The sequence below is a fragment of the Drosophila grimshawi genome, unplaced genomic scaffold, assembly GCF_018153295.1.
Source record: "Drosophila grimshawi isolate 15287-2541.00 unplaced genomic scaffold, ASM1815329v1 contig_1367, whole genome shotgun sequence".
Taxonomy (NCBI): domain Eukaryota; kingdom Metazoa; phylum Arthropoda; class Insecta; order Diptera; family Drosophilidae; genus Drosophila; species Drosophila grimshawi.
Window position 1 is genome coordinate 12,814,786 of NW_025062889.1, and position 13,414 is coordinate 12,828,199.

At 39.5% G+C, this 13,414-nt stretch overlaps 1 protein-coding gene across 1 annotated transcript; it reads left to right on the forward strand.

The window, feature by feature from the left end:
• Window positions 1–62: 62 nt before the first annotated feature.
• On the forward strand, window positions 63–12,672 carry LOC6560097 (hemicentin-2). Its single transcript, XM_043215557.1, has 9 exons — window positions 63–136; window positions 617–819; window positions 7,051–7,175; window positions 7,855–7,944; window positions 9,432–9,599; window positions 11,145–11,279; window positions 11,617–11,830; window positions 12,281–12,392; window positions 12,500–12,672. The coding sequence occupies exons 1-9, from the start codon at window positions 63–65 to the stop codon at window positions 12,516–12,518; spliced, it is 1,140 nt and encodes a 379-aa protein (XP_043071492.1). The 3' UTR covers window positions 12,519–12,672.
• The last annotated feature ends 742 nt before the right edge of the window (window positions 12,673–13,414 follow it).

Consider the following 13,414-nt stretch of genomic DNA (forward strand, 5'->3'; position numbering starts at 1 on the left):
AGCAACATTACTACAATAGCAACAATACATACTCGTGGCTTAATGTGCTAATGCGCAGTGACATGAAAAATGATGGAGAACATGCAAGTTTTGCCCCGTCCTCGCTCAGTGGCAGGAGCAAACTAACCAACTTCGAGTAAAGAAAGAGCCAAGCAACCAGCTGCAAATTTGATACATATACAAATACATATAAATATATATAGACAGAGAGACAAGGAGGGCGGTGTGCTGTGTTGTGCTTGTTGCTATCGTTGTCACGGGTGTATAAAATAGCGCGCGGAGCACAACAACAGACAACGCATTGACAAGCGACAACAAAGCGGCCCAACAAAATAGGAAATAAGAAGCGGTAGAAAAGGGCTACGCTGCACCATCGAAGTAAGCAGAGCCAGCAGCATCATTTATCAGCGCATCAGGCCAGAGAACAACATCAACAACAACAAGCAAAACAACAGGCATATGTGTGTTAGTTGGTGATGCCATTGTGCTACCATTGCTGAAAGGAAACAGCGCGTTCATTCAAAAAACCATTAACACTAATACGCGACCAAGAACGCCAACACCAACACCAACATCAACATCGATGTGCCATTGTGTGCTGTAGTCGCGCTTGAAGACGCCAGCTAAGTAAAAGTACGCAGGAAGAGCAGTCGAGCAACGAGCAGAAAACTACAAGAGAGAAGAAAGTGAACCTGCCACAAATGATGCCGCCACGGCTGCTGCGCTTACGGCTACTGCGTGTGCCGCTGCATTCAATGGAACTGCGCATTCTGCTGCTCTGCTTGCCCACGCTGCTGCTGGCCACCACGCTGGAGCCAGGTGAGTGAGCACGGTATTTAATTAATACCGCTCGAACAATTTCAGCAAACGTTTAGATGCTGGCTAATAGCCAGTTTAAGTTGCCAGTTTTGAGTTTAGTGGCCTGACAATTGAATTTAAATGAGATTTTAAGCGGCGCCTCAAAGTAAGCGGCAGTTTATTTTATTATTTGCATAAAGAACGGAATGAACTGTTGTGCGAGCTGCTGCCACGCCCAACAATTAAACTCCTAATCCAAGGCAAACTCAACTTTGCCAATTTACGGATTTATTATTCTAGCCAATTTTATTTGGCCGACAGCGGCAGCGTTAAATTCCAACACTTTGGCGCTAAGCATGCACCTGCGGCTCAAACTTTAAAACTAAATATTTTCATTAATAGCTAAAGCGACAATTCACTCTACAAAGTCGTTCCATACTTCTTTGCTTGTCATTAAATTTTGAGCTTGCAGCGACTGAAGGCAGTTTCAGTTTTCAGTTTATAGGCAATCGTTTGGAGCAGGTTGATTTTTGGCCTAAGTTTTTGGCAGATAAGCATTTTAAAGATGTCGGCAGCAATTGCTTGGCAAACAATTATTAATTTTTCATTAAGCTCACTCAGGATTTTGGCGGCCTCAGTCCGCGGTTGTTTTTTTTTTTTGACCTCCTGCTAATTTGGTTTAAATGGACGACGGCGCCTAAAAGCATGCCGCACCCCAGCGCTATTTGTTTATTGGGTGTGGGTGTGGGTGTGAATGTGGGTGTGTGTGTGTGTGTGTGTGTGTGTGTGTAGGAGAACGTGTGTGTGTATGCAAGTCTCGCTACACGGCATCACGTATACGCATCGTTAGCCCCTGTAAGTTATGGCCAACACGTAACATTCACAAATAATAAGGATAATGAAAAATACACAGGGGAGAGATTAGCGTTAAGGGGCGCCTCACCATTTGTTTTTGTTGTTGTTGTTGTTGTTTTTATTTTTGCCGCGGCCGCGCTTCCTCTAGTGGTTGTTGTTGTTATTCTTACCGTCACTGTTACTTTTGCCCTTGTGGCTTTGGTTTTGACCTAAAAGCACCATGAGCCCCATTGCCTACTGCTCTTGCCTTTTGTTTTCCTTCTTCTTCTTCTTCTTGTTTTCGTTGGCGTTTTAGGCTTTTTTTTGGCTGGCCAAACGCGTTACGCATAAATTATTAAGGCAACAGCGGCAACGGCGACACCTTATCGGTTCGCGGGTCGCTCATTACGCAGCCTCCGGGCCCCCGCATCGAGATGGCGGAGTGTGGCAAGATCGCGTGACATCGCAAAAATTGAAAATTTATTGCCACGCCTTGTGGCTTAAAAATCTATGCTGAACCTAAAAAATAAACTTTTTTTTAAATAGACTTTTGAAGTGCGTTAGCCAAACAAATGAAAATGTGAAATATGCAAATAATTCACACTACAAGCACAGTGGAAAATGCGATATACAACTCGCAACTGACAGTTTTGCAGAAAGCAAGAAACTCCCCAGGATCATTCGGTTTGAGTTAAAAAACAAAAAAAAAAAAGTTAAAGCAGCATTTCCCATATATATATTGTGTATATGTTAGCTGGCGTCTGCCTAAGTTATGGCCAAAACACACAAAAAAAAAAAATTACTCAGCTTAGCACTTTCCGCTGACAGCCAGGCAACAACAGCAGCAGCTGACACACACGTGTCAGTATCTGTCGCCTACACCCACTGTTTTCCTTTCTCTTTCTCTTCATTCGAGTCACCCTCTTTCCCTGTCTGCTTGTGTCTCACATGGGGGGCGGGCGTCAAGGTCGTTGGGGCAGCTTTACACTCGCACAAGCACAACCACACACACACACACACACACACTTCGCAGACTTGCAGTCTTTCTTTTTCGTTCGCGCCTTTGACTTTGTTTACGCTCGCGCTCATGTTTCAAGTGCAAATGAGTTTTGCCTTTGGATGCTCCACTAATGCGCTGTAAAATTTCAGCTATTTTGCAAATTTTCTTAGTGGTTTTCATATTAAGCTCGAGGCATTTGTAACGCTAGATGCAGGATCTTTAGCTTACGGGGTTGAGCTCAGGTTAAGGCAGCTGGCAGCTGACAACTGGTTGGTGGCCCGGAGCAGGCAGCGCACCGGAAGGGACACAGCTTAAAAACTGCTAAGCACTTTGGCCACGCTGCCAGGGAGCGTTGACTTAAGCAGCTTTCAGGCTTAACTGGCAGCAGACAACGCCAGCATATTGGCAGGGCATTAAAATATTACGCATACGCCGTGAGGATATGTGAGAATAGAGCACTTGAGAGTAGGGCGGGAGGTGACAGTTAAGTAGTGGATGGTGTTCGATGTTCGGTGGTTGGGCGTTGGGGCAAGTCAAAGAAGACAGATAAATAATCATTTTGAAAAACATGACAAGTGCGCACAAGGAGCAGCACCAACAACTACAAAAACAACAATAACAATAACAAACAGAAACAGAAACGAGCGCTATCAACAGCCATGTGTCGTGCTCTGGGGCCATAGAACTTAAACGCTCGCAAGATTGACAAGAAATATTTATTATTAATAATAAACATGCAAGCCACGCCAGTCGCACTTGCTGACTTCATTATTTATCGCTTTTCAGTTACTCAGCCCAACAAACGTATATATACATATATATATATATATATATATGTATATATATAATACATATATTCCTCTCTTGTATGTAAGGGAAATGGAATGAATAACGAAAAGAGAACTGTGCTACTTCATAATTTGTATACCCTGTATCCAACAATTTGTTAGAAAAGAGTAACCTTAACAGACAAGTAATTTTAAAAATAAAAAGTATACAAAACAGCAAAAAATGTACTGCAGAATAATTTGTTAAGAGTGCTTCAGTGCTGGAAATAAAGTGATGTAGAAAATTAAATAATTGTTGATGAAACTAGCTTGCTTCCCTCTCAGAATTTAGCAAGCAAGTTTTTATAAAAGAAAAATTGAAATTTTGAGACATAAATAAATGAGAATGTCATGTTTGCCATTTTATGTTGAGTGTCAACTTTTTGTCAGTTAAATCTAATTTTCAGCCAGTTACAGGGCAACTTCTTGTCGAGTATTGCGCCCTTCTAACGATTTGTGCTGCTTTTGCCATTTTTGCAAGACATCCGGTTGCGGGCGGCCATTGGACGAAGGCGCTGCCGGTCGCCATTTCCATTGCTTTTTGCGCAAGTTTTATTACAGTTGCCTACTTTCAGGCATAATATAATTCACACGCCTAAGCCGCAGGCAGCTGACATGCGCACGTAGCAAGCAGTAGCCGCACCAGAAGCACCAGCAGTAGCACCAGCACCGAGAAAGCAGTGAAAGAAAGCGACTCGTTGAAATACGCGACTTTTAGCCATTTTATTAGCAGTGCGTGTTTTTTTACTATTATAGCGTTTGGCCCCACACATACCGACACTATTCCGATAGTATACTCATAGTGCGGCAGGCACTTGACCTTAGTCGCTGCTGTGGGGCTGGGCGTGCGTTGGCTTTTTTGTCCAAGTATTTGTGTTTGTGTCTGAGCATTTACATTCCTCTTAACATGCGCAATATATTTCGACTTGCGACTCTATGTATATGTGTGTGTTTAGCTGTTTGTGCCTCGGTTTGAGCTGTCATGCATACAAATGCAAAGATAAAGAATTTATACATCTTTTGGTTTTTTTGTGTGGCTCTTCAGCTAAATATTTGTTAGAATCAGCCATTTATCTTCTATATATATATATATATAAGTGTTTTTATTTCATTTTTTTGTTGACCACCAAAATCGACCTGACCCGTCATAAAGTCTCTGCCTTTGTCCCGCTTCTGCCATATTTTGTGTTATTAATGGCGCATTGTTATTGTCCGCAGACAATTTTAATGCCCTTACATACAAATAAATAAACAAATTTAAACTCAATGCAGCGTGACCAAAATCGCAAGGGAGAAACGAACACCAAAGAGACTTTGACGTCATAGCAAAACAGCGCGAACAAAGGACAATGCGCATGTACTCCGCAACTACGTAAACGAATACAAATTCAATAACAAATACAAGTGAACAGCCAAAAGTGCTCATATATATACAAAGACACATAGACACATGAGATTGGCTAAGGATGTGAGGAGAGGATGCCGAGTTTCGGCTATTGTATACGCATGCCTAAAGTATGAACTATAAAAATTTACGAGGCAATAAAAGTGCGAGCTCGCTACGCTGTGTTTTATAGTCTGAACGGCAGACACTAGGTAAAGACAGAGTCGGAAAAATGGGAGGGAAATGTTGCGCACGGCTTTGGATTTTTCATTCTCACACAACCAATTTGCCAAGCAGGTGAGCAGAATATGGGGGTTGGGCCGCAAGGCCGAACGAAGCTCTCATGCGTGGCTGTCTGTTTAAAAGTTTTTCGTGCAATACGCACTGCTGATTGATAGATTGATTGATTAAATTCCTTTTTACAACACGGCTCTATGTTTATATTACGCTAGCCCAATCTCAGTTTAATAAACAGCCGGCTGCTTGCCTACCTAACTTAGTTACTCATATTCCAGCTGCTTGAGCACGCAACCCATTAAAAAATACTACATCAAGTAAAGGACTTAACTCGGAAGCAACGTGGCGGAAATTTAATTTGGCTACAAGTTACCCATTCAGGTTGCCTAGGCGATCAAACTTTCCTAATTAGACCTAAGAATTGTAGTTGCAGTTGCCTGATTTAAATTAGCCTGCGGCGTATACTTCATAAATTGCATACTAATCAGCAGTAAATAAGTTGCCCATTGGCCAGTAGCCGAATAGGAGGCACCTCGCAAATACCTGATACTCACAATGCTTGTATTTAAATTAGCTTCAATTGTGTGTAAGCAGTATATATCGATTCCTGGTTGGAAGCGTTCAAGTTGTTATTGCCATACTTTTACTAATTACAAAATATTATGTATAATAACACTAATGTAGGGGATTAGTAGGCAAAAGGTAAATTGGATATGAGGCATAGAAAATATTAAAAGAAAAAGGGCAGCGATACTTCCTACTTTAATTTGATGTTAATGTATGACTTGGTAAATATTAAATGTCAATGGCCCAATGATGTATCTATATATTTCATAATAGCATAATAATAATGTCAATGCTACCAATTGTTCAACAACGTAGCCAAGCAGTACGAGAATAAGCTATTTACTACACCATTCATAGGGTGGGTGAGTCTCGTCATCTTTTAATCCTCTTAACAATGTCAAGGCCCTTTGAAGACTTTGTTTTTGTCTTAAGTAATTTATTTATGCATCGTAATATGATTAATCTGCTACTCTTTTGAACCGTGCGTCAAAGTTCATCAACTTATTAAATCGTAGAGCTTATTCAAATAGCAGATCACTGGAACACATTGAATTATGTTAATATAATTGCACAAATTAGACTTATTACATACCATATTTGTTAGGCACTGCATGGAATGTCGGTTCCAGAAAAACATCCTCTGAATCTCTCTTTAGTTTATTGTACTTTGTATTGAACAAACCAAAATAATGATGTTGCAGGTGATCACTACGAGGCGCACTTGAAAGAAAATCGAAAAATGTGGAATGAATTTCGATTGTTAACTTCTTTATTTTTAACTTATAATTTGTGCCCCAGAAACATGCCTGATATAGTATAATATAATATAAGCACATTGCGTGCTCCAAAAATAAACACAAATTATACAAGGACAATAAAAATCAGTTTGTCTTCTGTCATTTTGTTATTGTGTTTGGTATTTTTGGAGCATGTGAGAAGGCGACAAGCGAGAAGCGAAGAAGGGAAATCAATAAATGCCATGTAGTGCCAATAATCGTAAATAACACGCTGAGCTTTCGTATGTCAATCAATTGCTTTATTATTTCAACAGTTGTAACTGAATTTGTCGGCAAATAGCAGCAGGTAGAAGGATTGCAAGTTAGTGATTTCGATAATATTACATCTTTTATCTTTCAATTTGCAGTGCGACCTAAAAAGTTACATATTTGGGGCGCATTTACTGATTGCAATCCCAACAGCAATCACAAACTCAAATTGAAAACTGGCAACTCGAACTGTAGCTAAAGTGTAGCCCAAGTGACCTTTAACGCAATTAAGGTGATTGCACCTTTGACCTGGCAACTAGCTTATTTGTCAGTCAATTGTCTAACGCTTTTTCCTTAATATATATACACACATACATATACATATATATATATATATATATATATTATTGATTGCAGATCAAAAGTCAATACTCACAGATAACGATTGGAAGAAGCTATGGATGCGCGGCGGTATAAGTGCCGACTCAAAATTGGATAATAATCTCGACTCCAGTGACAGCCCCATGTTCGAGGACAGCGAGGTAGGTGGATCAAAAGCCCAAGTGATTGCTCAAACTGCGACATTGATGAAGTGCTACGAAAGTGTGTTTTAAAATCGAATTGAATTGACTTCAAAAGGTGTTGCTGGTGCTGCTTATGCAGTTGTTCTTGCAACAAGTGCCGCAAGTGGCACTTGTGTCCATGTCAAGGGTTCTTCGGCAGGACTAGGAGCCTTGACATATTCTCTTGATCAATATGTTCATACGAAACACATTCAAATTGTTTTGACCAGTGTAATGCTAATTACCATACAACATGAAGACGCCCCATGTCTGATTAATCTTTAGTGCTTATTTATATTTCATTCATTCTCGCAACGAATCTAATTATCCAAAAAGGCCACGCCACAACTGCCCTTAACTACTTAGACACTGCTCAGATCCAGTATATATATATATATATATATATATATATATATTCATTTACATACATTTACAAGTATATATAATAAATGGAGCTTTGTCTGCCGTTCGCTGTATTCTGCTGACTAATAGCGCGACGTGGCTCGCAGTTTGTGTGGTTATTTGTTGCCCTTTGCTTTCTCTTTATACCTTTCTACCTTTGCATACCTTCCACATAAAAAATGAACTTTTAACTTTTTGTCTTGTGTTTTTCTCTCTCTCTTTCTCTTCCACATTTCCTTACTTCTCTCTCATACAGCTGATGGCGCATAATACGACCGTTCAGCTGGGTGGCACTGCCTTCCTGGTCTGCAAGGTTACCGGCGTGGACAGAGTGGGTGTAAATTGGGTTTGTTTTTGACTCTCTAATTGTGCCGCCTCTTGTACAAGGCCATCCCACTTTCTAGCACAAAAAACAATATGTATATTTATCGTACTGTAGTTGTATGCATGCTACAATAGCCGCATTTTAGTGGATTTGACCGCATCGCTGAAAGCGTTTCAGAACTGAATTTTATATTCTTTTGTAATTTGAGGTGCAAATTTTTTGTATAAATTTCGGTTTTTGAATTATATGACATTTATCTAGTACTTTTGCTTTTTTCTGTCTTTCCTGTTTATTTAAATTTCATTTCGTTCGTGAAATTGGGCACGCAAAAGACCAATTTGTTTGGCAGTTGAGCACGAAATACAAATATGAGCTTAATTTGCAGCTGAAAGCCAGCAAACGTTTGACATGACATTGTGTACACTTTGTTTGCCATTCAACGTTTGCTAACAAGCAATTAAATGGCTAAATGCGACACGCAATAGACGACCCCATTATTTGAGCAAGTATGTGCCAAAACATTAATTAATCAGAGCCAGAGCAAAATATTTATTATTAGACACTCAAGTATTGACACGTAAGCTAAAAGAAAAACGTTCATACCGTCGATGAAAAGTGATAAAATAAATTTTAATCATGCACAATTTGTACGCGTATTTTGGACAAATGTTATGCAATGGCTTAAATATGATTAAGTATAAATATGTCAGTTGTTATGCACTTCAACGTTGCTCAAATTTCACTAACTTTTTGTTATTTCAAATTTCTGCATTTATTTTATTTAAGTAATTGCATTTACCCATTTGGGAACAAATAACATTATTATTGTTTATAACTGGCGGAAGTAGGGATAAAGCTCAATCGCTTTTGTTGTCGTTGGACTGCCAAAGCACACACACATATAAGTCAATATTATAGTTGCGTGTTTTCCTTACGAGCTTTGACCGCATATTTCCCTCAGTTGCGGGTCGAATAATTTAGAACTGACGTTCATGAGAAAGTTATAGTTAAAGTTTTCGCATTTTAAATTGGATTTAAATAAAAATAAATAAATTACTGAGATCAATCCAATAGATCTCAGGAGTCCACTGAATAATAAATAATAAATTTCCATACAAATATCTTCCTTAATCACTTCTTAAACTTTTTTGGTATTTTGCATTTGAGTCGCATTAAAATGTAATTAAAAGAGCAACCTGTTGTGGACTTCACAACGAGGCGCATTAAAAACAGCTTGTCACAAGTTTTAATTTATTTTCACATACACCCACATCCACAAAAATAACCCATTTGATGTGATTTTTTTTAATCACATTTATATGTTATATAATCACAGCCAGATGTGGCACTAATTGCATGCACATGTACCGTAACGGAATTTTCAACTTTATATGGCCTAGTTTTAAGCGTTTATCCAAAAACATTTCTTTGCACCGCCTTTGGCATTTGATCCGAACTCAGTTCAGTCGTTAATATGATTGTGTTTAATATATATTTTTGTGACGCAGAATCAAATATCTTGGATACGGCGCCGGGACTGGCATATATTATCCTCGGGCGCCCAACTCTATACAAATGATGAGCGCTTTGCGATACTCCACACGCCCGGCTCCAATATGTGGACGCTACAGATAAAGTTTGTGCAGCGCCGGGATCACGGCATGTACGAGTGCCAGGTGAGTGAGCGTCAGCAAAAAAAAAGAAATTCATATATTTATCCATATATATATATATATATATAAATGGATATTCTATATTTTATGCATGCAATGCAGTTGAAATGAACTAAAGTAGATTTGCATATGCACCATTTTACAGAGAACGAGCGCAAATACGCAATATTGAGGTTTTCGGGTTTATTTTTTATTTTTTCGCCTCGTGTTTCGCTTATGGCTTGGTTCACGCTGAGTTCCACATCACTGTCGATTTTTACACGGCACATGATTTAATTGTAGTATGCAAATAGGGTATTTTATATGCAAACAGCTTCGATTTAAAGCAACCTGCTGGTCTTCTGCGCATCCGCATTTGCATTGGCATCCAGATGCACATCCGCAACCGCATCTGAATCCGCATGTTCCTGACGTTGACAGGCTCGCTGCCTGGCACTGCCGAAAGCATGTGACTGTCAGGCGCAGACGCTGCGGATGCCAGATAAACTGGACATTGACAAATTTAGCCAGTGACTTGCACACACGCCCCGGATCATGTAGTGTCCTGATGTGTATGTGTGTGTCTGTGTGTGGTGTGTGTGTGTGTGTGTGTGTACTGACATGCATTCAAAGTAATGCAAAAGTAAGCCAGCAGACAAAGCCGAAAGTCATGCGGATATGGTTAAAGGCATCTTTTTTAACCACAAAAAGAATGGAGAGGTTGTATAAAATAGAGCATGCGCACACATACACGCACACACTCAGCAATGGGGAAGTAGGAAACAACTAACCGAAAAGCAACAAAGTTTGGCAACGTCTGAAATGGACACTTGACAGTAACTCTGTGCAGCAACCGTACAAGTGGTGCTCCCAGACTTGCAGTTGCAAGGGCGTAGCGGGGCGGTCGGGTCACGAGGCGGAGCCGGCAGCTTCAAAAACGTATCTTCAATTTCAAAATTGTTTGCATGCAATTTCAATAAGAGCGAAAGACAATCCACATGCCAGAACTACTCCTAACACAAAAACTATCTGCCAACCGGGCCGGTCGAGCTAGTCTGTCAGACGGGGCAGCCAGCTCAGCTGAGCGCTACGAGTCCTGCATGCAAATATGCCGAAATGATTATTTTTCCTTTTTGCATGGCAGTGCAATTGGTGCCCGGACTGAGCTGAGCCACCATCATGCCTGCCAGCCGGTTGTTTTTTTTTTTTTCGGTGTGCAACGTGTAGGAAGCGCCAGCACTTTTCCACTTATATATAAAATACTCATTTTTGTTTCATTTTGCGTGCCAAATTGAAATTGTTTGATTTGCATTTCAATGAGTGCAACATTTCTTGCAGTCAAAACGTTTCACTGGTCCAGTAGCGGGTGGGTTGCTAAGGAAGGGGGCAAGGGTAAGGAAGGGTAAGCAGTTGTATAAACTTAATGCTAACACTGACTGGCCATTGCTCAGAGTTCACTGATGTATTAACGTTCTAGTTGATTACGTATACGAATCAAACTTAAACTTGCACTCTCCTTCGTACTCGTACTCGTCCTCAATTGTTGACTTCGCTTGGTTTATCGCACAGGTCTCAACACCGACTGGTATCATCTCGCACTTTGTGAATCTTCAAGTGGTTGTGCCGGAGGCATTCATTCTTGGCTCCGGTGAACTGCATGTCGACATGGGCTCAACCATCAATTTGGTTTGCATTATTGAGAAGGTAAGAACAAGTATCTCCAAAAATGGGTTAAGTTAATAAATAGAAAATAAGTCACTCAAACAACGATTACACAATTGATTATTTTATTATCAGATTGCTTTCTATTTAAAATAATAACGTATTCAATATTGATGGCTTGTCTAATGCCACTAAAATTATCTAAAAGTTGACATTTAAAATTAGGAATCATACATCAATTATCTGCAGTATCTTAATTAAAGAGCAATATTTCGGAATGAATAAACATTAATAATATGATCAAGTGTTGTAATTTTCCACCAATAAGCAATCACACTGTGTATGCTTAATATTAAATTGTAATTCTCTTTGTGAACAGAGTCCAACACCACCGCAGTACGTGTACTGGCAGAAAAATGAACGTCTCATTAACTACTATGACTCCAGGCGGGACATATCCATTGAGACGACACCGGGGCCGCGCACGCAGAGCCGTCTCATCATACGGGAGCCCCAAATCACAGACTCTGGCAACTACACCTGCTCCGCCAGCAACACCGAGCCAGCTAGCATTTATGTATTTGTATCTAAAGGTGAGAATCGCAGATGAGCACTGGCTAAGCCAAACCGGGGGGGAGATTAACCAGCTGCTGTCGCAGAGAATGCAGATGCTCATTTTAAGCATTGCATTAGAGCGCAAATTGCTAAGAGTGGGTCGAGGGAAACTCGGTTGTTTAGGGTTTGCAGTGCTTGTTGCACGTTACAGTTGCATGCAATTTGCATGGCTGCCTCGCGGCCAAATTGAATTTCTTTAGCATGATTTTAGCATTCAAATAGCCATCACGATAAGAAGTGTAAATGAAAATATGCAAATTACGCGCCCGCCTGCAGCTTATTAAAATGTTAATGAAAATGCAGCGTATCTGTCGCCAGTAATTCTATACAAATTCTAATTCAAATTTATACCATGTCCCTTTATCTCTCTCTCTCTCTCTCTCTCTCTCGCTCTCGCTCTCTCCTTCTCCCCCCTCTGTCACTTGCAGGCGACAATATGGCTGCCATCTCACGGCGCAAGACCTCCTCGGCCGATCGCATCACGCACATATTTAGGTCGATGCTGGCGCCCTGTTTGCTGCTGAATACGGTTGTCGTTAGGTAAGTATCTACATCTAAATATATCCCTTCAGTGTCGGTACACACTACCTACATTTCCAACTGTTACTCAACATAAATTGGTTTTTTTTGTTAATTTCCTGCTACAGACGCATTTTCTTGACCTAAGAACCTACAATACGACACAATAACTGAATTACAGCGCAAACACAAAATGGAATATATAGTAAAGTATGAGAATCCTATTTAAGCTATTTCAATGTTAGAATTTAACAACACAAAAACCAAAAGATACATAAATACTTATAAATAACGAAGACAAATTTACATAAATAAAATATATAACAATAGAAACACACGCACACACACACACACCTAGAGTAATTCTTAAGCTAAGTCCCATAGCAACTGTGTAAAAATCATGTTTAAACCCAAAAGCACACAAAAATCCACTGTGTGCGAATATTTATATATACATATAAATAAATAAATATTTATTTATTTGTATGCATGTGTGTGTGTGTGTGTATGTGTGTGTGTGTGCTTGTGTATGCAAGGCATTTACAACAACAGCAAGACACAGTTTAGATACTCGTTAGTCTCGTAAGTTTAGTTGGAAATCATTTTACATAATTGTGTACAGTATGTTAAACAAGTTTTTTATCACTTATGTGTATGTAATTAAATATTAAATGAATCGGTTAAAGTAATTGTAAAAGTTCAATTTGATTTGAATTGTTTTGTGTGTACTATTTACTTGTAACGTGAGTTTATTGTTAATACTTTTGCCTTGCCAAATCAATCATTGGCCGATCTGTGCATCAAAGCTAATCACAATTTAATTTCGTTATGTTTCTGGTCTGCAGCAGATAAAATCTGCATGGATCCAACTTTAGACCTATACATATATGCATATGCAAATTTCATACATACATATTTATATTATAACGAACAAAAATAATATAAAAAGTTTTGCATAAGTAGCCAATTTCAGTCCATAAAAAAGAGTTGAAAACACACATACCAAACGTTATTATAACTGTTACTAATTACTAATTAAAAAC

What these genes read in the sequence shown, in the direction of transcription:
- LOC6560097 (XM_043215557.1), top strand. Translation starts at nt 63, where the DNA reads ATGAAAAATGATGGAGAACATGCAAGTTTTGCCCCGTCCTCGCTCAGT. An exon ending in CCATGTTCGAGGACAGCGAG is followed by an intron (nt 7,176 to 7,854) that starts GTAGGTGGATCA and finishes TCTCTCATACAG; the next exon opens with CTGATGGCGCATAATACGAC. An exon ending in TGGTTTGCATTATTGAGAAG is followed by an intron (nt 11,280 to 11,616) that starts GTAAGAACAAGT and finishes CTTTGTGAACAG; the next exon opens with AGTCCAACACCACCGCAGTA.